Source organism: Peromyscus eremicus, chromosome 2, assembly GCF_949786415.1.
Source record: "Peromyscus eremicus chromosome 2, PerEre_H2_v1, whole genome shotgun sequence".
Lineage (NCBI taxonomy): Eukaryota > Metazoa > Chordata > Mammalia > Rodentia > Cricetidae > Peromyscus > Peromyscus eremicus.
This window is the reverse complement of record NC_081417.1, coordinates 122,268,772-122,294,480: the sequence shown is the minus strand read 5'-3', so window position 1 is coordinate 122,294,480 and position 25,709 is coordinate 122,268,772. Positions and strand designations below refer to the sequence as shown.

General features: G+C 49.1%; 1 protein-coding gene across 7 annotated transcripts in view; it reads right to left on the bottom strand.

Moving 5' to 3' along the window:
- Nucleotides 1–25,709, bottom strand: part of Lrp8 (LDL receptor related protein 8) — a 72,477-nt gene that overhangs the window by 6,460 nt on the left and 40,308 nt on the right. For 2 of the 7 annotated variants that reach the window (XM_059254653.1, XM_059254654.1), the window contains exons 4-16: nt 24,915–25,043; nt 21,964–22,338; nt 21,056–21,178; nt 16,850–16,969; nt 16,652–16,777; nt 13,838–14,012; nt 11,713–11,940; nt 10,471–10,589; nt 10,105–10,244; nt 8,560–8,701; nt 7,375–7,527; nt 6,081–6,305; nt 3,461–3,529 (exon numbers count right to left, since the gene is read on the bottom strand). In XM_059254653.1, the coding sequence (XP_059110636.1) occupies nt 3,461–3,529; nt 6,081–6,305; nt 7,375–7,527; nt 8,560–8,701; nt 10,105–10,244; nt 10,471–10,589; nt 11,713–11,940; nt 13,838–14,012; nt 16,652–16,777; nt 16,850–16,969; nt 21,056–21,178; nt 21,964–22,338; nt 24,915–25,043 (2,124 nt within the window). Of the gene's footprint in view, nt 1–3,385; nt 3,530–6,080; nt 6,306–7,374; nt 7,528–8,559; nt 8,702–10,104; nt 10,245–10,470; nt 10,590–11,712; nt 11,941–13,837; nt 14,013–16,651; nt 16,778–16,849; nt 16,970–18,148; nt 18,188–20,052; nt 20,176–21,055; nt 21,182–21,963; nt 22,339–24,914; nt 25,044–25,709 lie in introns of those variants that run through there. The other 5 variants (XM_059254652.1, XM_059254651.1, XM_059254655.1 and 2 more) reach the window with 5 other exon arrangements.

Here is a 25,709-nt window from a genome sequence, read left to right as displayed (position 1 = left end):
GAGAAGCAGGTAAAAAGACTTAGAAATAATTTAGTTCATCGAGAATCAATACTAAAAAAATCAATAGCTTTCTTTTTAGTAAGCAGTAACACATTAGAATACCACATGTGGTAGCTTATACCTACAATTCCAGCACTCAGGAGACTGAGACAGGAAAATTATCATGAATTTGAGGACAGTCTGGACTACATAGTGAGCTCAGGCAAGTCTGGCTTACAGAGTCTCTGCAACCCTGTCTCAAAAAAACACTCACCCAAACAAACAAAATTCCCCAAATAAATAACTAATTAGAAAATGTCATGGAATAATAAGCACATTCATAATGACCCAATAAAAGTTATGAAATATCTGGAACAAGCTAACAAGAAGTAGGCAAATGTGATATGATCTATCAAGTTCTGCTAAAGGACAGAAGTGAAGGCTTAAATCGAGATGTCAGGTCCTAAATGAGGAAGTCTGATACTGTGAAAATGAAAATTCCCCTTACATAAATGTATATACCAAAGCACGTTCAATAAAAACCCTATCATACATTTTACAAAGTGGCACAATTATTCTAAAGTTCATTTAGAAGAGAAGTCACATAAGAACATCTAAGAAAATGTTTACAGGAATCACATATCGCAAAGTATTGCTATTCTATGGGTCTAGACAGATAATAGGTGAAGGGGACCACACAGGCTAGCTTGTATAGACATGAGTTTACAATAAAGATGACCACTCAAGTCAGAAGGAAATGATGGGTCCCTAAATGTAATGGTTTTGGAGAATCTATACACATATATTAAAAAAATAGTCATAGATTAGAACTGGTATATCAATTAGGAAAGAAAGCAGAGTTAAATCTCTACCACCATACTCTAAAATAATAAATATCCAAACATTGAAAAGAATTTAAATAGAAGAAAGTATTAGGAGACATTTTAATAATTCAGAATGAAATGGGCCTTTCTAAGCAAGACAGAAAATCCAGAACTCACAAAACAAAAGATTAACAGATCTGGTACTTTAAAAATGTAAATTTATGAAAGATACCATAAGCAAATTTAAAATCAAGCATCAGACTAGGAGAAAATATTTGTTTATATATTATTATGGTTTTAATATTTATTGTGTATTTCTACAAATAAGATAACCAAAAGAAAAAAAATGAGACTGTGAGTAGGCAATTCATACAGAATTACATGCAAATAAATGGCCAGGACACATATGAAAACCTAACTCTACTTCTTGTAGAAATGATACTCATCTTTTCCCCTTCAGATTAGTAGACATTTAAATATTGATTCTTTCTGGGGCGGGAGGGTTGTAGCAAGCAGAAAGCACGCATAGATGGCAGGAACAGGGTCACTCAAAACAAACTAGAATAGTAGTCTCTCCACCATCTTTTGTGTTGAGCCCTTTCAAGACCGATTCAAATTCTGTCTTCTCTAGAACCATCACTTCTACTCTGGGACTCCCTATTTCCTCCACAGGAATATCAAGATACTGTTATATCACACCTATGTATCTGTCATACCTCTATTATAGCACATTATATATACCATGCTTTAGCATCTACTGTGTGTGACTTATAAAAGGACAAAGTCCGTACGGGAGATGTGCTGGCTAGTTTTATGTCAACTTGACACAAGCTAGAGTCATCTGAAAGGAGGGAGCCTCAATTAAGAAAATGTCTCTTGCTGGGCGGTGGTGGCACACTCCTTTAGCCCCAGCACTTGGAAGGCAGAAGCAGGCACATCTCTGAGTTCAAGGCCAGCCTGGTCTACAGAGTGAGTTCCACAATAGCCAGGGATACACAGAAAAACCCTGTCTTGGAGAAAAAAAAATTCCTCAATAAGATCGGGCTGTAGGCAAATCTGTAGGGCATTTTTCTTAATTAATGATTGATGGGGGAGGATCCAGCCCATTGTGAGTGGGGCCATCCCTGGGCTGGTGGTCCTGAATTCTATAAGAAAGCAGGCTGAGCAAGCCATGAGGAGCAAGCCAGTAAGCAGCACTCCTCCATGGTCTTTGCATCAGCTCCTGCCTCCAGGATCCTGACCTGCTTGAGTTCCTGCCCCGATTTCCTTCAATGATGAACTATGATGTGGAAGCATAAGCTAAATAAACCCTTTCTTCCCCAAGTTGCTTTGATCATGGTGTTTCATCGCAGCAATAGTAACCTTAAGATAGGAGATAAACCTAAGAATGTGTAATCCAACTCAAAAATACTGCTAAGACATGAGGCAGGCATGAGAGAATGTATATACAGGACACATGAATATTGGAGTGGGAGAAAATGAGTCAGCCCCAGGTTCTGAGTCTTAATCAGGACTGCTCTGCCATACTGAACTCCTAGTTCAACCTCCCTAACTCTCCCCATGCCTCCCCAACTCCTGGCTTTGCTCATGCTGTCTGCACTACTTGGGCTGCTCTTGATTCTCTCTCATTTGGCCAACCCAGCTCAAGGAGTATTTCTAGTGGGAAACCTTGCCTGTCCTCTTCCCTTCAAGACCAAGTGATTCCCTGGCATTCCCACTCAACTCAGTCACATAGCTTTACTCTTATGATTTGTCAGGTCCCAATGAGCTTACCTGTGTTACATGTGTCCCTTGGATAAGACTGCTGCCTTTTCAAATTACACTTATTTAAGTATTGGGGGTTAGGGGTGGGCAGTGCATACAAGGTGGGTGTGTGGAGATCAGAGGACAGACTGCAGGAACCAACTCTTCCTTCACCATGTGACGTCCAGGGATAGAACTCAAGTAGTCAGCCTTGGTGGCAAGTGCTTTTACCCACTGAGTTACCTTGCTAGACCATAGACTTTTAGACAGGACCATGTCTTGCATGTCCTTTCATTACTTTCCCTTTCCTTACTAGAGTTTGGCACATAGTAGCTGCTTGATAAATGTTTATTGAAAAGCAAAGAGAAGGAAAACAAGACAGGATTATTTAGTCAAGAAATGGCAAGCAGTTTGGCTCATGAGTTAACAAACATAGAATTCCCTATCATGTGCCAGCCATTGCTAGGAACTTGGGAGCGTGGTGAGCAAGAGACACCAGCTGGGTCCCCAGGGAACATTTATTTGGTCTTTACATAGTGCAAGTGTGGGGTGTGAAGAGGCGGGCAGGGAGATGCACCTGGACGTTCACACAGGGCCAGAAGCCGGAGAGTACTGTGTGCCACACAAGAACCCAAACTGAACCTGGCAGCATGCAGTTCTTTTTTTTTTTTTTTTTTTTTGGTTTTTCGAGACAGGGTTTCTCTGTGTAGCTTTGCACCTTTCCTGGGACTCACTTGGTAGTCCAGGCTGGCCTCGAACTCACAGAGATCTGCCTGCCTCTGCCTCCTAAGTGCTGGGATTAAAGGCGTGTGCCACCACCGCCCAGCAAGCATGCAGTTCTTTATCTTCCTACTGTCTTTCCCAAAGCTTGGGCCAAGAGTCCTCTGGCCTCCGTTGATTGGGGCCACACTCACCTATGGGCACAATGATCCCGACGACAGCAGCAGTGACTGTGGAGCCCATCTGGCTGCCTTCATTCCCATCTGTAAAACAGCAACATTTCCAGAGTGATGCTCTGCCACTGCGAATCCAAGCCCTTACTAGCCCCAAGCACCTGTAAGAACCAGCCACCCTCTTCTGTCCCCACACTAAAATGATGATCCCAGCTACTATGTAATAATTCAGTCTTACTAAATTTCATCAAAATTCCTGAGGGCAAATAGGACAGACGTTATTTCTATTTCACATATGGCAAACTAAATTTTGATAAACGCAGAGTTAGGACTTGAGTTCAAGACTCACGACTCAAGCCCTATACTCTTTCCATAACGTCAGGATGGTAGGAAGCTGGGGGCTGTGCATGGCAGGTGAGTGCTTAGGTCTCCTTGTTGCTGATGGGGTCAGCTGCCTTTTCAAACAAGATCCAGTTCATTGTCTCCACTGTTTTTGGTGGTCTGCCTGTTATATGCATTTCCAGCTTGCTTTCCTAACAGATTAAAGTGAGACACACTAGACTGTAGTAGAGTGTAATCAGAAGCATAGGCTTCTGGGCCAGCCTTCCTGGGGTCAGATTTTATGTCTGTTACTCATTACCTATGTGATACAATGAAAGTTAATATAATATGAGACATATAATGTACATTATATTTATCTTAAAATATTTTCTACCTCTTCAGAATACATTTAAAGTTTAAATGAGGTAATTCATACAAGATACTCAGCACAATGTCTAGCTGGCCTTGCCTAATTCAAGAGGGTAGTGAGGGGTTAGGAGCTGTTATAAGGGCTAAATTTAAAAAGGTATGTTAGCCAGGCATGGTAGTGCATGCCTATAACCCACCACTCAGGATGGGAAGGAAGGAAGACCTCAAGTTCAGACTAGCCTAGGCTACATAGTGAGACCCTATTTCTAAACAGAGGTTCTTGTTGTCATTGATAAAGGCATAGAAAAGCACACTCTTAAACTGAAGAGTGCTTGGAAAACAGACTGTATTTTAATTGAATTTCCTTTGATAACTCACGACTATGTTTCCTGTGACATCTGTACAGCATTATCCCCTGGGATCCCATGAGAGCCCTCTAAGGCATAAAACCGAACATCTAGCCATATTTGCTTCACATAAGGTGATGAGTGCTCCTGGCAATGTCCCCAAACCCATCCCTCAATCTATTTCTCCAAGTCACCTCAGGCAAATCTGACCAATCAGAGAGCTGTGCTGCTTACAGAGCTAACTGGAGGGGCTGCAGAGATGGCTCACTTGTTAGGTGCTTGCCATGTAAGAATGAGGATGTGAATAATGCTCCCTCCCTAGTCCGTGTAAAGCCAGGGGGCAGCATGTACCTGTAGTACCAGCACTGAGGAGAGACAGGAGGAAACCTGAAGCTTGCTGGCCAGCCAGTTTAGCTCAATCAGTGAGCTCCAGGTTCTATGAAAGATTCTGCTTCAAGAATTAAGATGGAGAACTATTGAGAAGACCCTCAAAGTTGATCCCTGGCCTTTACAAGTACATACACATGTACACACATACACATGAACATGTACATGCATACACACACACACCAAAAAAAAAAAAAAAAAAAAAAAGGAAAGGAAAGGAAAAAAAGAGAGAAAAATGACCCAAACAAACTAATTGGAAGCACTGCTGTCTTCTTGCTGTGATGTGCTAGAACTTCCTGAGGCCTGTGAGGACTGCTCAGAGCTCTGCCCCAGATGAGCAGAAATGGAATCGCACCTCCTCTGCAAACACCAACTTCTGCTGGCAAAACAGCCCTCATCTGAAGGGTGTCACCAGGTTGCTTGGATTCTGGGCCAGTCATGTATGGAAAAAATGTGAGGGATGGTTTAGCCTTTAAAATGAATTCCCCCTAGTAATTACAGAGGTATTTTCTGGTTAATGAGATAGAACAGTTCCAGCGGAGACAATTACTGCTTCCAATGATTTAAGAGGTGGGGAGCTTAATGATTTTATCCCAGGGTTTGGAAACAGGCACAAGCAGATCAGAGTTGTGGATGTTACTGTCTAGGAGACTCACCAAGACTGATGGGAGCTCAGATTAGAGCTTTCCAAACTTGCTGACCTCAGAAACTCATGAAATACTAACATACACCTAGGCAGCAGGCACTTCCATTTACAATGCCTATTTTGCCCCACCCCCTCTTGAGGCAGGGGTCTTACCATGTTGCCTTGGCTGGCCTGGAACTCTCTATGTAGACCAGGCTGGCCTAAAACTCACAGAGATACACCTGCCTCTGTCTCCTGTGTGCTGAAATTAAAGATGTGCACCACCGTACCAGGCTCCTTTGCCTCTCCTGACCATCTTAAGAAGCAAGTAGGGGTAGCTTATTATTTGCTTCGTTTAGGGGAAGAAACTGAGGCTCAGAGATGGAATGATTATTTGCCTCCAGGCCCTTTGAAAGTTATGGACACCCAATTTCCTCAATCCCAGAATGGCTCTTTCCCTCCCTTGTTTCCTCCTAAGAGGTGGGCATTACTTAGTTCTGGTAAGATCTCTCTTCACAGCCACCCCCAACCTTCATCTGAGCTTCCATAGGACTCCCCCAAGTCATGAAAAATGCAGAGGCAATTTCCTTACAGTGTTGGGAGTGGTTGCTGGTTGCAGGGCTTAGGGTGGACGGGCTGATGCTGGGAGCCCTGGGGACACTAACTGAGTGTGGGACAGCAGCTGTCCGGCTTGGTGTCTCTGTACTGTGGTTCTGGTCGGTAGGGTCATGGATGGTTGTCCCAGGAGCTCTTGTGGTGGCAGGTACTGTCCTTGTCATAGCAGAGGCTAACGTTGTAGTTGAGGTAGACTGAGGTGCTAGAGGGGGAAGACCAGGGAGGTCACTTAGACAGAGCAGTTTGTTGCTTTAGTGCCTAAATTATTGCTGCTATGAGTTACACGGAGGGACTCATCCTCTGAGTTTAGCTCAGATACCACTTTTGTGAACCTTTCCCTCATCCCCCTGAATGGGCCATGATCTTCTCTTCAGCTGAATCCTGAATCCTAGCACTTCACTGATTTGATGAGTCAGTGAAAGAGTGCTGTAGAAGTAAGTGTGGAAGAGGCCTCTGTAAAAGACTAGAGGGAGCAGAAATCATACAAATCTGTAAGCATTTTATCCTAATATATAGTTACATCATTAGGTTTAAATTCTTCACATTAAACAATTGAACCTGGACATTATAAATGATGCAACACACTGGATGTTCAAGCCAAAGGCCTTGGCTATGTATGGAGATGGGAAATCAACCCTGTTTATGAGGCTGAAGTGCTATCCCACCATTAGTTACAATCGTACTGCAAGGGCTTCTGTGCAGTGTGCTAGGTCTAGCTAAGAAACAGGCAAGCACAGCCATCTGTGTAGAAAAAACAGTCAGTGGAGATGTGGAGATCGAGAGCTTAGAACTCGAGATTTTCTTTCTTTCTTTTTAAAAAGATTTTATTTATTTTATTTTATATCTATGGGTGTTTTGCCTGTGTACCATGTGCTTGCCTGGTGCCCTCAGAGGTCAGAAGAAGGCATCAGGATTGGATCCCCTGGAACTGGAGTTTAGGATGGCCGTGAGCCACCGTACAGGTGCTAGGAACTGAACCAGGGTCCTCTGCAAGAGCAACAAATGCTCTCAACCACTGAGCCATCTCCAGCCCCATTAACTTGAAGTTTTCAGGGGATTCCAGAAACTTCCTGAAAGTTGAATTTAAAATACTTTATGCATATGTGCACTTTTCTGGAAGATGGGAGAGCCTTAGAAGGCTCCCAGGAACTCAAGCATTCAAGGAGGGTTAAAAAAGAGGACTATGCAAATGTACCAAGCAACCAGGGAAGATGGAGGAAAGCCAGGAGCATATTATATCCCAGAAGCCAAGGGCAATGTCTGTCACTAACCTCGGTAGCATCTCTTCATGTCTGGGCCCAGCCACATCGTGTCAGGACAGGCACACGTGTACTTGGGAGAGTGGCTGGAGATCTGAGGAGCAGGAAGGCACAGGTATTCACAGCCGCCATTGGGCTGGGCACTCAGTTCACAGGCATCTGCAGCTGATGGCAGGGGAGGGGGCAGACAGACACAGTGTTGGGACACTGATAGGCCATGCCAGGTCCTCCTGTCTACCAAGGATGAGATCCCACCAGCTGGACTTGCTCGGACCTACCAGCACAGTCCTTGGTACTTAATCTTACTCTCATTCAGTTCCTGCAGTTCTGAGAGCTAAGTGTTACGGTCCCGACTGACAGCTAAGCCTACTTCAGAGAACAAATGTTCAAATCACAACCCTAGGAATTGTGGAGACCGATTTAAATTGAGGTAGACTGACTCCCAAACTACCCCCCCCCCCGTTACTGTTTTGTCTTGTTTTTTCCTCCTCTATGTTTCAAGTAACTTCTCTCTTCTTTAATTCCTAGAACTAGAATCGGGCACCAAACTTACCTCCTTCCCCTTTGCTGTCCCCCTCCCCCTGGCAGCTAATACCTGTCCCAGTTAGAGTGACAGAGGAGGGGACAACCTAGCAGTAGAGGACTAGATCTGTTTGCAGTGAGCCACCTGGCCTGCTGTAAGGCCTCAAGACACATTATTCTATATTGCTGCAAAACGGGTGCAAGAAGTGAACAAGAAGCCATGTGTCACGGCACTGGAACCTTGCAGTCAGCTAGACCTGCGTTTATATTTTCATTCTTCTGCCTGTTAACATCGTCTTCTCTCTCTGGGCTTCAGTTCACTTGATTATTGAATGAGAAAAATAATAAGGGGTTGGGGATTTAGCTCAGTGGTAGAGTGCTTGCCTAGCAAGCGCAAGGCCCTGGGTTCGGTCCTTAACTCCGAATAAACAAACAAACAAACAAAAAAGAAAAATAATAAACAAAACTAGGAATCTTATGTGTTCATTTCTTCCTAGCCTTGCTTCACACAGAGGCTGAAACAAAATGAGACAAGATATGGTAACATGCTCTACGAGAGGGATAGTTGTATTCCTGGGGATGCTGGGTCATGGCATGAATGGAAGCAGACACAGCCTGCCAAATGGCAGGAGAGGACACAGGCAGGCACCCAGGGACCAGGGAAGGTTTACTTACCTGTTGGCTGCTTCAGCTCATGGAAGATTACAATGTCATGTGGGTTATTGAGGTTCTCAGCCAGGATGGAGATTTCCAGGCCATTGAGCCGATTTGCACTGAAGATGGCCTCATTCTCCAGATCTGTCCAGAATACCCTGTCCTGTGGAATACAGATGTAAAGGATAGTAGCCCAGAATCCCAACTTATGATTCCAGTCTTAGGGCCTAGCCCTAAATCAGGAAGAACTGAACAGACAGCTTCTCAGAGCTACCTTCCTGGCCCACAGGTTTTCAGAGGACTCTTCGCCTGTGATGATGACACTAACTCTTCTAGTTTCCTTCTATCTTAGATGATTATTTGGTAATTCTGTGCTTTCACCAGAAGGCCAAACCTACTCTACAGCTGAGCTAGGCTGATTTCCTGGAGCCAAAGAAAACCAAGGTTGGATCTCCATAACTAGTACCATTCCCATGGCTTAGGACTAAGATCAGAAGGAACATGTAAGTTCTTGAGGGGTAGCTGCCATTGGGCCTCCTGCGAGGATACACACGAGTTTATATGGTTAGTCCATAGAAGCTTGGATATGCATCTGTAGGCAAATCCACAATTACAGATACAACCATGCATCTTGTCCACAGATCCAGATACACCCCACAGATCCATCTATTCTCACAAAGACATACTCATGAAGTTCGTCTATTAGTGTGCATACACATAAAGCTACACTTGGGAACATACACTTTTACTCTGGTGCATTTATGTAGATACATGCACATTACATGTACTTTATACATGCCAGGGAGATACTCAAGTACACATACATGTCCAGTACATTTGAATTGAAGCAGGGGCTGGATTTGGAGGAGATACTTTGCTCACAAGTTCAAGCAGTACTGAATGAAGCTGCTCTAAGAAAATACTGCATTGCCCACCACAGGCCATCATCTCCTCACTCTGCCTTCCCTTGATGGCAGGGTTAGTTTTGGGAAGAGCTGGAAGAGTATAAGAAACTCTGGTAGGTTCTGGCTTTCTTATTTCCCAAGTAGAAAGGATGACAGGGTCAAGGCAGATGGACTTCTTGACTCTACCTTCTTGAGAGCGTCTTGAGAGCTTGGATAGTGTCTGATTTACTTCTATGACCCCAGGATTCGGCAAAGGTCAACAGAACTGAGCTGAACTGCATAGCATCTCTCAGGACATGTTGTATACTAAATGATTCTAAGGAAAGACATATTCCTTCCCCTTCCACCTTTGGTTAGGTGCCTTGATATGACATGTAGTGCTAGGTGCTAAGGATGTGGAGAAGAAGCATCCGTGCTGAATAATTTTCCTGTGACAGTCTCTGAACGAGGCTCTTGGGGAGAGAGCACAGGAAAGGCTGCCAGGCAGGCAGGGCTGCAGAGCCTCTGTGTAGGCAGCTCTCAGAGTGTATACAAGCATGTCAGTTGGCTTCCCTGTTCTGTTGTTTCCCTTTGGACAAGTCTCAGAGAAGCATCTTATTTGAAGAAGCCTTTTTTAGGTTTCAGATTCCTAGCAGGGTCATGCCTACCCCTTAGGGCTCACCTCAAACACAGCTATCCCAAAAGGGTGACTCAGGAAGTCAGTGGAGAAAATCAGCATCTTTCTGTTGCCTCCGTTGAAGTCAATGCTGGACAGCTGGTGCAGCTTGGAGTCCACCCAGTACAGACGCTGGCTCAGCAAGTCTGGAGGAGGAGGGATCAGGTCAGACACCAGGGACTGCAGCTGCACCTCTGCCCCACTGTACTCTTCTCTACCCACATTCCCAGCCTCACACTGAACTTAGCCGGAGGGAACAAAGACACTTGGCCACCATGAGGGGACACTGAAACAAGACCCACGGGACTCCTAACAGTTGTCAGGATCAGTTCTAGTGCAGGCTCCCAACTCAGGTAGACAGGCAAGGCTCACCCAGGGTGATTCCATTGGGCCATTCAATACTGTCTGAAACCAGTGTCTGCCGGTCTGCACCATTGAGCCCAGATTTCTCAATCTTTGCCTTGAACCCCCAGTCAGACCAGTACATGAACCTGAAAGATAGAAGAGCCCAAATTTAGCTTCTTGTCTGGGACAGTTGGGGTGGTCTGAGTCACAAAGGCTCAGTGATCCACTGAATAGTTGAGGATTATATTTAATGGGGAAACCTCTGAAATATTTGGGACTATCAAATCTTAGAACTAAGGCACCTTAACCTTCATCTCATGAGAGCCTGGAGAAGCTCGGCTTACCCCCAATCTACCCAGTCTCAGCTGAACAGCCTGTGAGCCCAGCCCTAGAGCATCTATGTGGGAAGAGTCCTTGCAAACCTCTTCCGATTTACAGAGGAAAGGAGATGACCATCCTAACTCAGGTCCCTGCTCCTAGACCCTTGTTTCTACTAGAGCTCATAGCAACCCACTGTTACTGATTCACTCTTTCATGAGGTTGCTTTCAATAGCTGACCTCAGTTTAAGAGGGTTTTCTTATCCCTTTTTAACAACCAAGGACAGGGAAGAAGGACCATTTCCACTGAGGGAGGAAGAAGGTATTGTTTTGTTCAGGATTCCTAAGCCCCCACCCAGATGTGGCCAGAATAAAGCAGCCTAGGTGGTAAGGAGCCCACACAGTGAGCAACAAGGGTGGGAGAGGTGAGGGGCTAGGAGCAGATCAGCCCCAGTGACCTTAGTCTTCGACTCTTACTGGTTGTACTGAGTGCATGGTTTATGTAACTCCCTCTGGGGAAAGCTACAGGGAGACAGCTTTGGAATTATGAGGAAAAACTCCACGGTATAATGGGGTAGAGAGGTATCCCACAATGAAATAGTCTACATGAAAAGTAATGAGTTCTTTGTCCCTGAAAAAGGTTAAGCTGCTTCCAGATATCCACCTACAGAAGCCTAAAGGGCTTCTACCTTGGGAGCTACTCCCAGGAATCTCTAGTGTTCCAAGATGTGCCACTTCAGTGATGCAATGAATGAGCCAAGAGTCCAGGGAGATCTCTGGTGACTAATGCCCAGTACCTTGGCTGGAGAAAAATAGGATGAGGACCATCTGGACTTCTTCCTTATATCTGACTGGCCCACAGGCTTCTGGACCCCTCGACAGCTCTTACAACAGACACATGGGAACAACACCTATACTGGTGAGACGGAAAGTTTGAGTGGGAGTACTCACCCTCGCAGGGGGTCTACAGCAATGGCTCGGGGCTCACTGAGTTCGCGGCTGAAGAGAGTACATCGGCGGCGGCCATCGACTGTGGCTACTGAGATGGTCTTATTGCCAGAGTCGGTCCAGTAGATGTGCTTATGGACCCAGTCCACTGCCAGGCCCTCTGGAGAGTGCAGCTGCTCGTCAATGAGGACCACCTGCTCGTCCGGGATACTGGCCTTGTCCATGTGGGCGCTTGGGAGAAAGCAGGGCTGGCCATGGGCAGATGCTCCCCCCATGGGCCCGTGGGGAGCTGCCTCTGCAACCCTCCCTCCCTCCTTGTCTTCTCTCTGCGCCATGGCAGTGGGTTTGAGAGGAACTTGACTAATCTCCACTCAACATATTCCTAGAGCCACCAGGGGAGGGACACAGGCCTGGTGGAACTCAGTGAGTGGGGGAGGGAGCTTGCAGGCAGATACAATGCAGTGTGGGAGCTACGGCAGCAGGGGAATGGAGACTGCATCGTCCTGCAGGGTGGGAGAAGCCTTGTGGTTGAGTTCTGAAGGACTAGATCACCAAGGGCACAAAAGATGAAGCCAGACACACAGAGACCAGTACATGTAAGTGCAGAAGGAAGCATGTTCTGGAAGGATGCAGCGTTTGCTGTGGTAGAGCTGGCTTATGGGATGTAAAACTGGAACTGAGTGCAGGCAAGAACGGCATCCTGATAGCTGTGAGTGCGCTGCTAAAGCTTTTATCTCGGGGCAAGGGTGAGGCAGGTCACTGACTGAGTTCAAGGACAGAGCTGGGGATGTTAGCTCAGCATGGCACCCCTGGAATGGACGGATTTGAAAGGAAGGGGAAGCTGAGGGGGAGCTTATGACATGCAGAGGTGAGATAAAGAGGTCTGCAGAAGGCCATGCAGTGCAGAGAACTGACTATACCAACAGTGGGCACCAGTGGCAGGACTTGGCTTCCCAAATGCTGCTGCCTACAGGTCGCCGTTCCCTCCCTCACCTTCACCCTCACCTCTCCGTGTTATCACTTCCATACTGTCCACTGCCCTCCATCATTCTGACTCTGCAGTCCTGGCGTTCTCTTAAGGTCCAGACTGAAAAGCACTCTTAAGCTAGCCCGTGGGTACCTCTGCTCCAAGTGTTGCGAACTGCTCATCCCTATTCCTGTCCCTCAACCACAGACTGCCCAACCCCCAATCTCTGATCTCCTTTGTGTCCCAAATAAAAGAGCAGCACAGCCGATAAAAACCCCAAGCCAGATTCCTGAGACTCCCCAAATTAACCCGTGAGTTAGTCTGGGTAATGCCTCATTCAGCCCCATGCCCAGTCTCATCAAATCCTGCTTCCCAGTCACGTGTGTTGGACAGGCTCTAGCTGCTTCTGTGTATGTAAGGCATGAACTCAGTATGCGCATGTGTGCTGTGGGAGGCAGGAATCCAGCTGTCAGCAAATCACACTTGGCAGTTTGCTTCTGTCTTCCCATCTCCCCACCTCCCCACCTACCATCATCTTTCTTTTTACAGTGACTCAGTGTCTACCCAATGCCTGGTTGTCCAAGGAGGCCAGATATGGCATCTGAGACAGACCTAGGAGAGAACTTTCTCAACTGTCCAAGGAGTTTCCCAAGTGCTAAAGTCCACTGCTGAGGTCACAGCCAGTGATCAGAGTATCCCAGTGACCACTGGGATACCACCATCCGGGAAGTTTTCCCAACCACCAAATTGGGTCAGAGATCTCCTTTCTACCTTCATCTCATGACTGCAAAGCAGGTGGCCCACTAGTATACATGGGACCCTCCAGGCAGAGATCAGATCTTAGTCATCTTGAGTCCTCAGGGTCCAGAACACAGATACGTGGCCCGATTTGTAGTTCTCCTCTGTCCTGTACTTCTCTGTTAGGCCACCAGGGGTCAGACACAGTCTAGGATGTGGGCTCAATGGTGTTTTCCCACTACAGTTCTCAGCTGATGCTGGTCCAGGTTGATGAAGTCCTGGTACTTCTACTGCCACTGTGATTCTGTATCCCTTCTCAAGCCCAACTCTGTCCCCAGAGGTGGCGGCCATGCTTCCTCTTCTCTGTAAACAGCCCCTCCCTCAAGCCTCTCATGGCCTGGCTGCAGGGTGCATGCCACTTACCTATAGATCTTGCGGTAGGAAAGGTCACACCAGTATATTCGATTGGTAGCTACTTCCACGTCCAGTGCCACAACATTCTTGAGCATGGGGATGAGACGCGAGTAGTCCCGCTTCACCAGGTCTATTCTGCGTACCTCGTGTCGGTTGGTGAAGATTAGGGATGGGCTCTTGCCAGCTGCCAAGCAAGGAAGCAGTGTCAATGGAGGAAGCAGGGGGTCCATAAAGATCAAGTTCCCGCCACTAGTTTGCTGGGTGAGGCCTCGTTTGCCTATGAGGTAGGAATGACGGTCCTACTTCACAGGCTAGAAGGGCAGTTGAGAAAATGAACACCAGCACACAGCAGAAGCTCTAGTCTCTACTAGACACAAGTCCCCGCAGTCCTCACGCCTGCACTGGGGCCTTTGCAGCACAACCCTGCTGCCTGTCTAGCTCATCGGCCTCTCTCCCATCCTGGATTCCAGCTAAACTACCTGCCATTCTGCGTTTCTCCCCACCAAGTCTTTCCCTTGTCCCAGAGTGTGACTCTTTGCAGTCACTACCCTTCCTGCTTGGGGCTCCACCTGCCATCCTGTGAGGATGGCCCACCTGAGCAATAAAGATCCCTGAAAGACAGGCTGGGTTAAGTTTGTTGAGCCATCTACAGAGACAGAATATAAATGGCATCTGACAAGATCACATACATGCGCTGGACAGAACATACAACTGGCCATATATAGATCAAACCTATTTTTGGACTCTAGAGTTAGGTTTAGATCATGTGAGACCTAGACATTCTTGACTTCCATCTGGAGGTTGCTGTCCCAGAGGTCTTTAAGGACCTTGCACTGCCACACCCCCAGGTGGTTTTGAGATGCATCACGCAATTCTCAGACACAGTTCCCATGTTTTCCAGTACACATTTCTGTCAGCCACCTGGTCCCTGTTTCTGTGCATCTGTGCCAGGCTGGATGGGGACAGGATGGGCCCAGTACAGAGAGCTATGTAGGAACTGGAGCTGTATAGTGTGTAGTGATGGAAATATATTGTGTGTAGTGATGGAAACTATCTCAAGGCAGAGGGGTAAGAGCGAAGTGGTGATACAAACAGTCAGGAAAACGGGGCTCACAGTGCAGGATATCAGATGGAAAGCTAGGTTCTAGGCGTGCTCTGTCACCAATGAACCAGAACTTTCTTCACCTCAAACACAGCTATGACTTTACCTCTCTGAAGTGATAAGCTGGGTTAGAGGACAACTTGTGAACTTTAATGAGAACTGTGTCAGCAATAGGGACCTTTGTGTTTATTATTTGATTTTTTTATAACTACACCTTAGATATTTGCATGTATGGATTTGGTGTATATATCCAGTATGTTATCTCTACTGCACATATATAGCCACGTTACTCATGTCCCATATAGAAGACAAGACAGGTTACATGTGATGTGTTAATGTTTGTTATACATTAATAGTAATATTTCAGGCTCTATGGGTTTCATGTCAAGTATTGTAGCTACTGTGTTACCATAATCTATGTGTTCTATCACGTATTTGTGTGAAGCTCCAGACTTTTACTGAGCTGTTTGTTAATACCCCATGTGGAGAGCTAGTTTCCCTATGCTCAATATGTCCAACAGAGTCTGCATTCGTCCCAAACCTGCCTCTCTCCCCATCGTTCTCATACTGAAATAACAATTCATTTTTTGTTTTTAAGTTCTTTGTCCTTGGAATCTTCTGGCCCATTTTTCTCTAGCATCCCACATCAATTTATAAGCAAATCCAGTTGGTTGGCCTTCAAAATATACACATATCTGTTCACTTCTCAGTATTCCCACAGCAACCATCCTGCTCCAAGCCTTTCTCCTGGAGTACTACTGTAACGTGTGGCTTCTCTCTGGTCCTCAGCAGTCTGCTCAGTGAAGCCAGGCAGAACTTAAATGTTACATTTCCCTTCCACTCAGAACCCTGTGAGGGCTTCCCTCAGACTCAGGAGAAATCAAGTCAGTCTTTACAACAGTCTGGAAGGCTTTGGGGAATGCCAAGTCACCTCTGACTTCACCTCTCACTAAGTCTCCTTGTTCCAAGACACCAGCTTCCTCGCGGGGCTCCCTCACCATCCAGTCACAGCCCCTTGCTGGGCGTTTGCGCTTTCTCTCCCTTCAGCCTGGAATGCCATTCCTGCAGGTAACTACTGGGCTCCTCCCTCACCTCTTTAGGTCGTCACTCAAATGTCCTTTTTACCTAGTGAGGGCTTCCCTGACTGTTGTTTGAAACCATAACCGACCACTCTCCCAGACGTTTCCATCGCCTCCTACTTTATTTCTCCTTAGTTAGCCCTTACTTGCCACCTGCCATACACTGTATTTTATTTATCTGTCTTCTTTTTTGTCTGTCTTCATCATTAACAAGGGTGTCTCTGTCTTTTCTGACTGAATCTCTAGTGCCTACAGCAATGTTATTGCATTTAATATAAAGAATTAAATAATTACTTTGGTCGATTGAATGGATCAATACATAGATCTACACAAGTCATGCTCTTCATGTGAACTGCCTATGCTGGCTGTGTGCCCACATTTGTGCCTATACACTGTGCTGTGCAAATGGATGTGCAAAAGGATGTCCTGGGTGGCTCTAACCATGCCTGTGGGTGTTAGTGTGCAGTGCACTGTGCATGCTATGTTCACTTATACTTTGAGCACTATGTGTGACCAACCTGCTTTCTATGTGTCTGTGTGTGTGTGTTTAACCACTCCTTACATACATGGAAGTCTGGTGCTTCACAGACCCACCCCCCCACCCGCCCCAGAGTTGTTCCCTCTTCCTTAGAAAGTCCGTACCTACAGCTTTGCAGTTCTTGGTCAGTGTATCCATCTCATAGCCAGGGTGGCACTCACACTTAAAGTAGCCCTTGTAATTCACACAGATCTGGCTGCAGGCATCTGGGTCCTGGCATTCATCAATGTCTGTGGGAAAGACCACAAGTCAGAACCGGCAGGAGGGTCTGTATCTGCTTGGGCAGATGGGGGAGGGCTCACCGCCACAGGTCTTCTGGTCCACGAGCTGGAAGCCTGCTGGGCATGTGCACTCAAAGCCAATCTTGAGGTCAGTGCAGATATGGGAACAGCCGCCATTATTGTGCAGACACTCGTTCAGCCCTGGGGGGGTTGGGGGGGGACACAGGCTGCTGAACTCCTCTGACAGGCAGGGAAGTGGCCCAGAGCAAAGCCAAGCCTTGGAGCAGCAGACTCCCACAGAGCCAGGAAGACAGGAAGCTGCATCAACCTTTACCTCATTAGCCAGGTGACTGGGAAGGAGGAGGATCAGAGGGCAGGTCCCTGATTAGACAAGACAGAGCCAGTGGAACAAGGAGAGCGCCAGTCTTGTCCGCCTAGGCCAGAGTTCCATCCACTACCAGACTAGAGGTAGCTAGGCCTTTCCTGGGGCTCTGAGGTCTTTCACAAACACATTCTTTTTAACATTTCCTTCTAACCTCTAAGCTTAAATGTATGTTCCCCCCTTGAGAAACCCCCCAAAATGCTTTCTGAATGCCTCTGCACATCCATTCTCAGCTTCAAGGAGCCCACTTCACTCCAAGGCAGGTGATGCCACTTTGGAATGGTGCTGCTCTTATAAATCTCTTCTTCACAGGAGCTGTCTCCTGTGGCTTTCTCCTCCTTCCAGCTCTGTTCTGTGGGGTTGGCCATAGGGCAGGGGCTCCCTCAGATCTCTGTAAAGTGCTGACTTCTGGTCCCCAACCATTTCCATATTTTCACAAGGCAGGGCCTAGAGTTAGTTTGCCAGTCAGGAGTCAGATAATGTGGAATGCCCTTACTTGCTACAGATGAGTCTCTAGGCCAGACTTCCTTTTACATGTGCCTGTGGCCGAGTCAGGACTCTCTCCTACCAGGACTTACACAGTGGAGCTTCTTCAACTCCTCTTCGACCTGTCCCATTCATCTACCTTGCCACAAGCCTAGACCAGGATTACTAATGGGATGTCAAGAGGTCATCTGGATCCAGTTCCCTCATTCTCCACTCCCTCACTACCTTCTGGAGGGCTCTAGGGGAAGGCCAGAACCAAGGCTTACCAAGTTCTCACAGCATCTCCTGATCTCAGAATCACAGCAAGTTAATTCCACAAGCCAGGGGAGAGTGCCACACCACCCTTCTGCCCACCAGGTTCATGCAACTGTCACTCCAGCCAAGCAAAGCAGAGCTGAGTGGAACCAGCTGTGGCCATGCATACAGCTGGTTTGAGCTGCCCATCCATCCCAGGCCATGCACAGCTGTGGGTGTCCCCACCTCCAGCCATGCTTAGGGAATGTCCCCATTACCCCTGGGCCTCCTCCTGTTTCCCTGGAATGTTGGTGCAACTGAAAGAACAAGACCACAGCAAGCCCATGACTTCGGGGGACTGGGAGGGCTCCGTCAGGCCCGTCCCTGGGAAGTCCGTCTTCTGGAGGTGGTTTGAGCCACGGTAGCTTCGGAGGGATTGCTGGCGCATCTACCACTGGGAATCATTCTGGTCCCCACACCCTCTGTCATCTGTCTTGGGCTTTATCATTCCACGAGCACCATCCATTCACTTGTTCTCCCGTTCACTCACAGCCTCATCATGCACCCACCCACTTCCTTCCTCTCTTTTGTAGGTAGTAGCAACCCCACAGTTCTGTTTGCTGGACACTTAGCCAAGTGGTATGTATAGAGTGGCGCTGCTCAGGAAGAACTCAAAATGACTGTGACTTTTGGTGAACGAAGGTACGGAGTACCCAAGGCCAACACAGGTTGAGAGGAGAAAAGCTAGGAGGCCCCAATTAATTTATCCCTGATCATCTTCTTGAGAAGGTCTTGAAGAGAGTCTCTGTTCCTCTCTAATTCTGTGTAGCTTGTAGGTAGAGCTGGGAGAGGAAGGAAGAGGATAGGGTGGTCTAGAGGCCTGAATAGTATTTGACGTCACTTTCCCTAGCACAGTACACACTTGCATGCACACACCTTCATGCATACACACACATACCCACACTAGCTTATTGCAGAGGCACAGACAAGTCTGCAGGCTCCACAGACATGGAAATGCAGGCAGAGATGCATGAATGCAGTAATTCAAAGATGCGGATACAGACACTGGTCTCTTCACCAGCACAGACAAAAGGACACACAGACACAAATGAGGACATAGCTCTCTCTAGCACGTCATGCAGAAGAAAGAGTTGGTAGGTTAGTAGTCCCTGGATAACTGCAGCTCTGAGTGTGGGGAAGCTAGGTTCAGCTGCCCCTGCTTCCCTGTCCCCCTCTTCACAAGTCCCTGCTGGGTCTGGGGCAGTAGAGTGTCGTCTCTGCAAGCCCAGGTGGAGGCTCAGCCAGCTTTGCTCAGCTGCTCTTCCTTTCAGCCAGTCTGGTTTCATTTTCAGTCTTCAGGAGAGCAAAGAGGCTGATCCTGGGGAGCTCTGGGGCAGGATGTTCCTCTGAGTACCCAGGAGGGGAGATGCTGGGCAGTCTTCCAGGAGGGGGGACAAGGAGGGGCCAACCTAGACTCTGTCTTCTGGGGGCTCCTTTGTCCAATTCTTTGAAATTCTGTCCTGAGACAAGCAGAGATGATGCACAAACTCTTCTGCTCACACACTGGGCTCCTCCTCCACCTCTAGCTCAGAGCCTCTGCTCTTGCTAGTCACTGGATAGCTAGCTCACCCTACTTCTCTCTAGTTTAGACTGCAAGTCTGAGCTCTAGCACGAGTTCCAGCTTCTCAGGCTTTAGAATGGTGACATTGCTTGCTGCTGGGAGTACCCTACTCCCATCCAGGCCTGGCCTGAGTAGAGATGCTGGATGGATATGCTCCTGACTGGCTCCCTGGCTTCTCCCAACCTTTGACTCTGCAGGGTGTCCTGCCAGGGACTGGAGGAGCTCAAGGACCAAGGCCATGGCTAGATCAGCAGGGCAGGGACACAGAAGAAGAGAGAAACTTGTAGAGGGCACATACTCAGTTTGTATATAGCAGAGTGAGGAGGCCCATTTTGTAAGAAGCAGCCTAATCTTTGAGCATCTAGACTTCAAAGGAAAAGGTCTCTGGAGCTCTGCAGCAATACAGAACAAGAGATACCAGTAGCAAATGGCCCAGTGTGAGGCCACAGGATAGCACTTGGTCTAGAGGGTCAGAACAGGTAGAGGGCCTCTAGCCTGGCTGTCAGGAGGGAGCATGGTGAGAACATTAGTTCAGCTGTTAGGTGTAGACAGGTAGCATACCACACTCTTTCTGAGGCTCATCCGACCAGTCCCGGCAGTCCCTCTGATCATCACACACTTTCCCGCCGTCCACGCACTCGCCACTCTTACACTGAAATCTGCGGGGACCCTCACAAGTTGACTCTGTCGGGCCAGACAAGAGAGTGGACAGTGCCTGTGAGACAGTGGGTGGGAAGGGGCAAGGCTGGGCAGGGCCAACCAAGGCCCACAGGAAATGAACAGTTCAAGCGCCAGCCCTAACAGACCTTTTAGGGGCCCCTAGGACAGACAGTGGAGCAGGGCCTGTAGAAGCTCTTCCCACAGGACAGACCCTCATCCACTCATGCAGGAGTCTTTGTCTGTCCTGGGAAAGACCGTGCAGCAGCTCTACAGAGACTGAGTAGGGGCTGACCATCTCCCAAGGGGAGTGTTTGCCCAGTGCCCGTTGCCCTCTCTAGCTCTCCCCATGACTAGTGGGTAGGGCCTCTATTCCGGTAGGGCGGGTGGTGACCAGCGGTGCCACCTGAGAATGAGAAGGACTCTTTGGAGGACAGGATTCAGTCTCTGCCCAGTCTGAGAACGAGTGAGGAAAGCCTTGGGTGTGGACAAACATAAGCAGTGTTTCACATCCCCTTAGCCCTCTTTCAGCTTTTACAAAGTCCTTAATCACCAGCCCAGTTCTTGGGCTGGAAAGATGGCTCAGTGGTTAAGAGCACTGAACTGAGTTCAATTCCCAGCAACCACACAGGAGCTCACAACCATCTATAGTGGGATCTGATGCCCCTTTCTGGCATAAAGATGTATATGCAGATAGGGCATTCATATACATTATAAACAAATCTTTAAAAAAAAGAAGTCCAGTGCCCCAGAACCCCAGTGATAATGGGCAAGTAAGTGATGCTGAAGGGTATCTCAGAGATCAAGGGAAGAACTCCCCCAACTCTGCTTTCTCCAGGCCAGGGAGGGTGACAGGGCCTTCCCTCATCCTCGGGAGGATGCCAACCCTTGCCTGGAGCTCACGCACCCTGCAGGCAGCCAGCTTCATCGCTCCCATCTGGGCAGTCGTGTTCCAGGTTGCAGCGTTTGATTGCAAGGACACAAGTCCCATCCCCACACTGGAACTCATTCTCACCGCAGGGTCCTGGTGCTGCTGAAACAGGGCAAGAGGAGGTCAGGACCAGTGCGGGGCTGGGAGCTTTCCCACGGCCTCATGCCACATCCACCCCGGAAAGAATGGAACAGTGACCGAGCGTAGGAGGCCTCAGAGGACACCTAGCCAGAGCATCTCAAGTGTACACATGGGGAGACTGAAGCTCAGAGAGGGGGAAGGCCTTGCCAAAGGTCACACAGCATTCCAGTCCCGTTTCCCTGTCCACCACCTCAGCACAGATGTGTGGTTTTCCATTGAGTCCTGGTACTCATGACTCAGTGATTTGGTCCGCTCAGTCAACCCTTCCTGAGCCTGGCACTGTGCTGGGTGTTGGTGGGGAGCCCGGACACTAAAAGCCCCTTTCCAGAAGCTCGGGTGCAGAGAGATGAGAATATCACCGTGAGTGGTGCCTGTCAGAGAGGGTAGCAGGGGTCTGCCAAAGTCCCATCAGGGACCCAACACAGCTGGGACAGTCAGCAGACTCTGACAGGCTCAGCATGTAGGCACTCCTAGGACAGAGGTCTCTGGGCAGGGGGCCCAGTGCCAGACTCCCTCTAACAGGGAAGGGCAGCAACAGGTGTGATGGAATGGCCACATAGCTGAGACACAGGTGCCTGGCTTCTGGGGTCAGATCTGAGCTCCGCTCCTTAGCAGCCATGTGACCTCCCGCAAGTCACTTCATTCTCCCAGTGTAAGTCTCTGTTAAAGCAGGGGACGTACTCCGGGTAGGAGGGCCATAGCAGCAGGCTCTGGGTGGGACTGGGTGCGCGGAGGGGGCTTACAGCAGTCGGCCTCGTCAGACTTGTCCTTGCAGTCGCGGTCGCCATCGCAGCGCCAGCCCAGGTGTATGCACTCGCCACTGCGGCAGGTGAACTGGGCGGCGGGGGCGCAGGCTGCCGCCGTGGTCTCCTGGCCGGCTCGCCCGCAGAGCTCGGCTGCCTCGTCCGAGCGGTCCTCGCAGTCAAACTGGCGATCGCAGACCCAGCGCTCGGGGATGCAGCTACCGCCTCCTCCACAGCGGAACTCCCGGGGCGGGCAGGCCGGGTCCGAGCAGCCGCGCTCGTCACTGCCGTCGCCGCAGTCATCGTCGCCATCACACACGAACACAGAGGCCAGGCAGGAGCGGTTGCTGCACTGGAACTCGTGCGGGGCGCACACTGCGCAGGACAGAGAGCCGGTCGGCCGGCCGGATCCCATCCCCCATGACCCAGCCCAGCTCTTGCTAAGGGGGTTACAGGGCGTGCTGACCCTCACCCATAGGCTGGAATAGGTCCTGCTGGAGACTTGAACAGGGAGCATGGTATGAGAGACTGCCACTTCCAAGCGGGGGCTCAGTCATGCTAACTGACCTTGAACCACACCTGCCCTTCCTCAACTTCACCAAGTCCACAGAATTTCTGCCCTGTGGCCATTACGTCTTCCCCTGCACAGGTCCAAATTCCACCTTCAGCCAACCCATGCTTCTTGTTTCCCTGCTTAGGAAATCTCCCTCTGCCCCAGCCTGCCTATGTGCCTTTCTCAGCCACTCCACATGTCCTTCTTCGAACGCCATTATTCTAAGGACTGGCACACAGCCCTCTGTAGATGTGGGTGTGGATGAATTCAGTAAAGAACAGGTCCTGGCCCTGGCTGGACCAGGGCTTCCTCTCTCTGGTAGGCTAGTCTGGAGTCGCAGGAAAGGCCTTAGAGACCAGCCCGCCCAGGGGCTATTTTCAAGACAAGAAAACTGAGGCTCAGAGAGGGGAGCACCTTGCTCAGGGTCACACTGAAACAAAAGAAGCAGAACTCAGGTTTGGGGATTTCCTTCCTACTCTGACCCCGCTCCTCAGCGTTCCCGTTGCTTGTCTGTCTGTTTTCCCTCTCTTTGGAGTGTTTTCAAGGCATCCACTCCCTCGCCTCCTCCTCTCTTTCCTGTCTTCAGACATTGACCTCGGGGCTCAGGTGGGTCAGGAATGCTGTGGCTATGACCACAAACACCGTGGTGGCAGCTCCCTATCTTTCCATATGGGGGCGCCCAGGGTCCATGTTTCTATTTTTCTGGTGACAAGATGTCAATTTTCATTGTTACTGAACATAAAATCAAGTGATGTCTTCAGTGTTACAATGTATGCAGACCTTGTCATGTTCTTCTGACAGCCCTACCAAGTTCCTGACAGCTGCATTTTTCCCCCTTCTGGGTTTTTTGGGATGTGGGGTCATCAGAGGGAAAAGCATGTGTTCTCTGGTGCCACATCCTCCAAGATGCTGCTGCTGACACCCTCCTGCCTGTCTAGACACAGCTTCACATACCCAGGGAGAGCAGAGTCTGTCTTATGAGAGTCCTGACAGGAAATGCTTCCTAACACTGGATTCTCAACGAGGTTCTGAGGCTGACAGTAACTGGAAGGTCCCACTACCAAGGCCCAGGGACTCCACTCCCTACATTCACAAATGGAAGGGGCTCAGAGAACTGGAGAAGGGAGGGGTCCTTCTCTGCCCAGGCCACAGGGAGCCTGATAAGCCTTTCTCACACCTTTGGTTCCTATAATTAACAGGAGATGTCCCTGTCCCAACATGCCCTAGTCAGGTACCCCCCCCCCCCAACTCCCTGGAATAGTGGTTGATAGCTTTAAACTGGAAGAATTGTTTGATTACAAGTTTGGGGGTGTCGAGAAAAAAGGGGGGACTGTCACGGGTGGATGAGTTCTCACAAAACTATCACAGCTGAAGCCGGTGCCATCACTGAGGCTTTGAAGTACGGACACTCGCCGGGACCCTCACCCCTATTCACACACGTCCTGCTTCAGACCCATCAATCCTCCACATTTGGAATCTCAGAAGCCTTAGGAGGAGATGGCCTTGCTCCTGGACCAGGGAGGATGGCTAGGAGAGACTGGGTGGGGATGGGAGATGCTCTGAGAGGCAGTGGTGGGCAAGTGCCTGGCATACACCCTCCTGAATTTCAACCCAGTCTCATAGTCTAGTAGCATGGCCAGTCTGGAGTCCCCAGGGGAACACTGTAGGACCACCTTATCGTCCCCTTCAGACCTGGCACATAGTAGGTACCCAGAGAAGTGAAATGAGCCAGATCATGTGTCCCCTCCCCCCCCTGCCCCTGGCCCAAACCTTGCTGGCCTGCTCTCTGAGAAGGAGATTATCCTGTGTTTGAAGTTCAGCCATGTGGAACTGTCCCAATGACCACTTCCATCTGTCCCTGCTGAGGCTGATGGGAATGTCTTCTCTGTATGCGATATGTGCCCCAGTGTGAGATGTTAGCAACAGTCGTCCTTCACACTCTAGGACTCTGTGGGCACATGCCCCACTCCCGGCTCTGCCAGTGCCCCGGCACAAGACATCGCTTTCATACAGCCCAGTCTTTGGTCCCCTGCGCTTGCTTGGAGGTCGGTAGACTCGTAGAATGGATGAGCAGATGTCAGACATGGTAGAAAGCTGTGTGTTAGACCTGAATTTGAATCTCGGTTCCATCCCTCAGCCTTGGGCACGCTTCCTCCCTTGTCTGAGCCTCAGTTTCCTCACCCGTGAAATGGGGATGGTGGTGGCTATTCATGAGGTGGTCGTGAGGATGAAAGAAGAAAATGGTTCCTAAGTGCCCAGCCGTTTCTAATATTCTCATCATTATTCTTCCCTTCCCACCTTCCAGGCCCCACAGAGAAATAGGCCCCTTCCAAGAGGTCACCACTCCTGAGGGTGCCTGACTGCTTGGCAGACAATGGGACTCTGGCCCTGGACTCACAGGTAGGACAGCCGGCCTCGTCCGCTCCACCCTCACAGTCCTTCTCTCCATCACAACGCCATGAGGCAGGCACACACTTGTGGCTGGTGGGTCCACAGCTTAACTTCTCAGCAGGACACTCTTCCCTGGCTGCAGAGACAGACATCCGGAAGTTCATGGCGGCTTAGCTAAGGGTGACACAGGATACAGCACCACAGTCCTGCTACTCGGCATAAGTCCCTAGTAGTCCACAAGGGACTCCTGCTCCATGTCTCTTCATTGGAAGCCAATCTTCCTAAATCTGACCCCACCCCACACTGTCCCGCTCTCTCATGGTCTCCTAGACCAAGACATTCAAGTCTTTTTTTTTTTTGGTTTTTCAAGACAGGGTTTCTTTGTGTAACAGCCCTGGCTGTCCTGGAACTCATTTTGTAGACTGGGCTGGCTTCAAACTCACAGAGATCCACCTGCCTCTGCCTCTCCAGTGCTAGGGTTAAAGGCGTGTGCCCACCACCGCCTAGCTTCAAGTCTTTCTTGATCCAAGTGCCCCTAAACATCTCACAATATGGAGCTGCCACACCCTTGCTGTGTTGCAGCCTTGTGCCTTTGGGTGAGATATGCCTAACTGGACCTCAGTTTACTTCCAGATCTCATCAACCCCCTGATTTGAACCTGTGGGTTTGGAGGGCTCACCGAAACCCTAGCCGCAGCATCCGAAGTCTCTGTAAGATGGGGCCGAGCCCACCACTGAGAACAGCCTCTCCACCCAGGGCCCAGCGGGACTCCACAGCTATAATTACTGCAGCCGCAATCAGA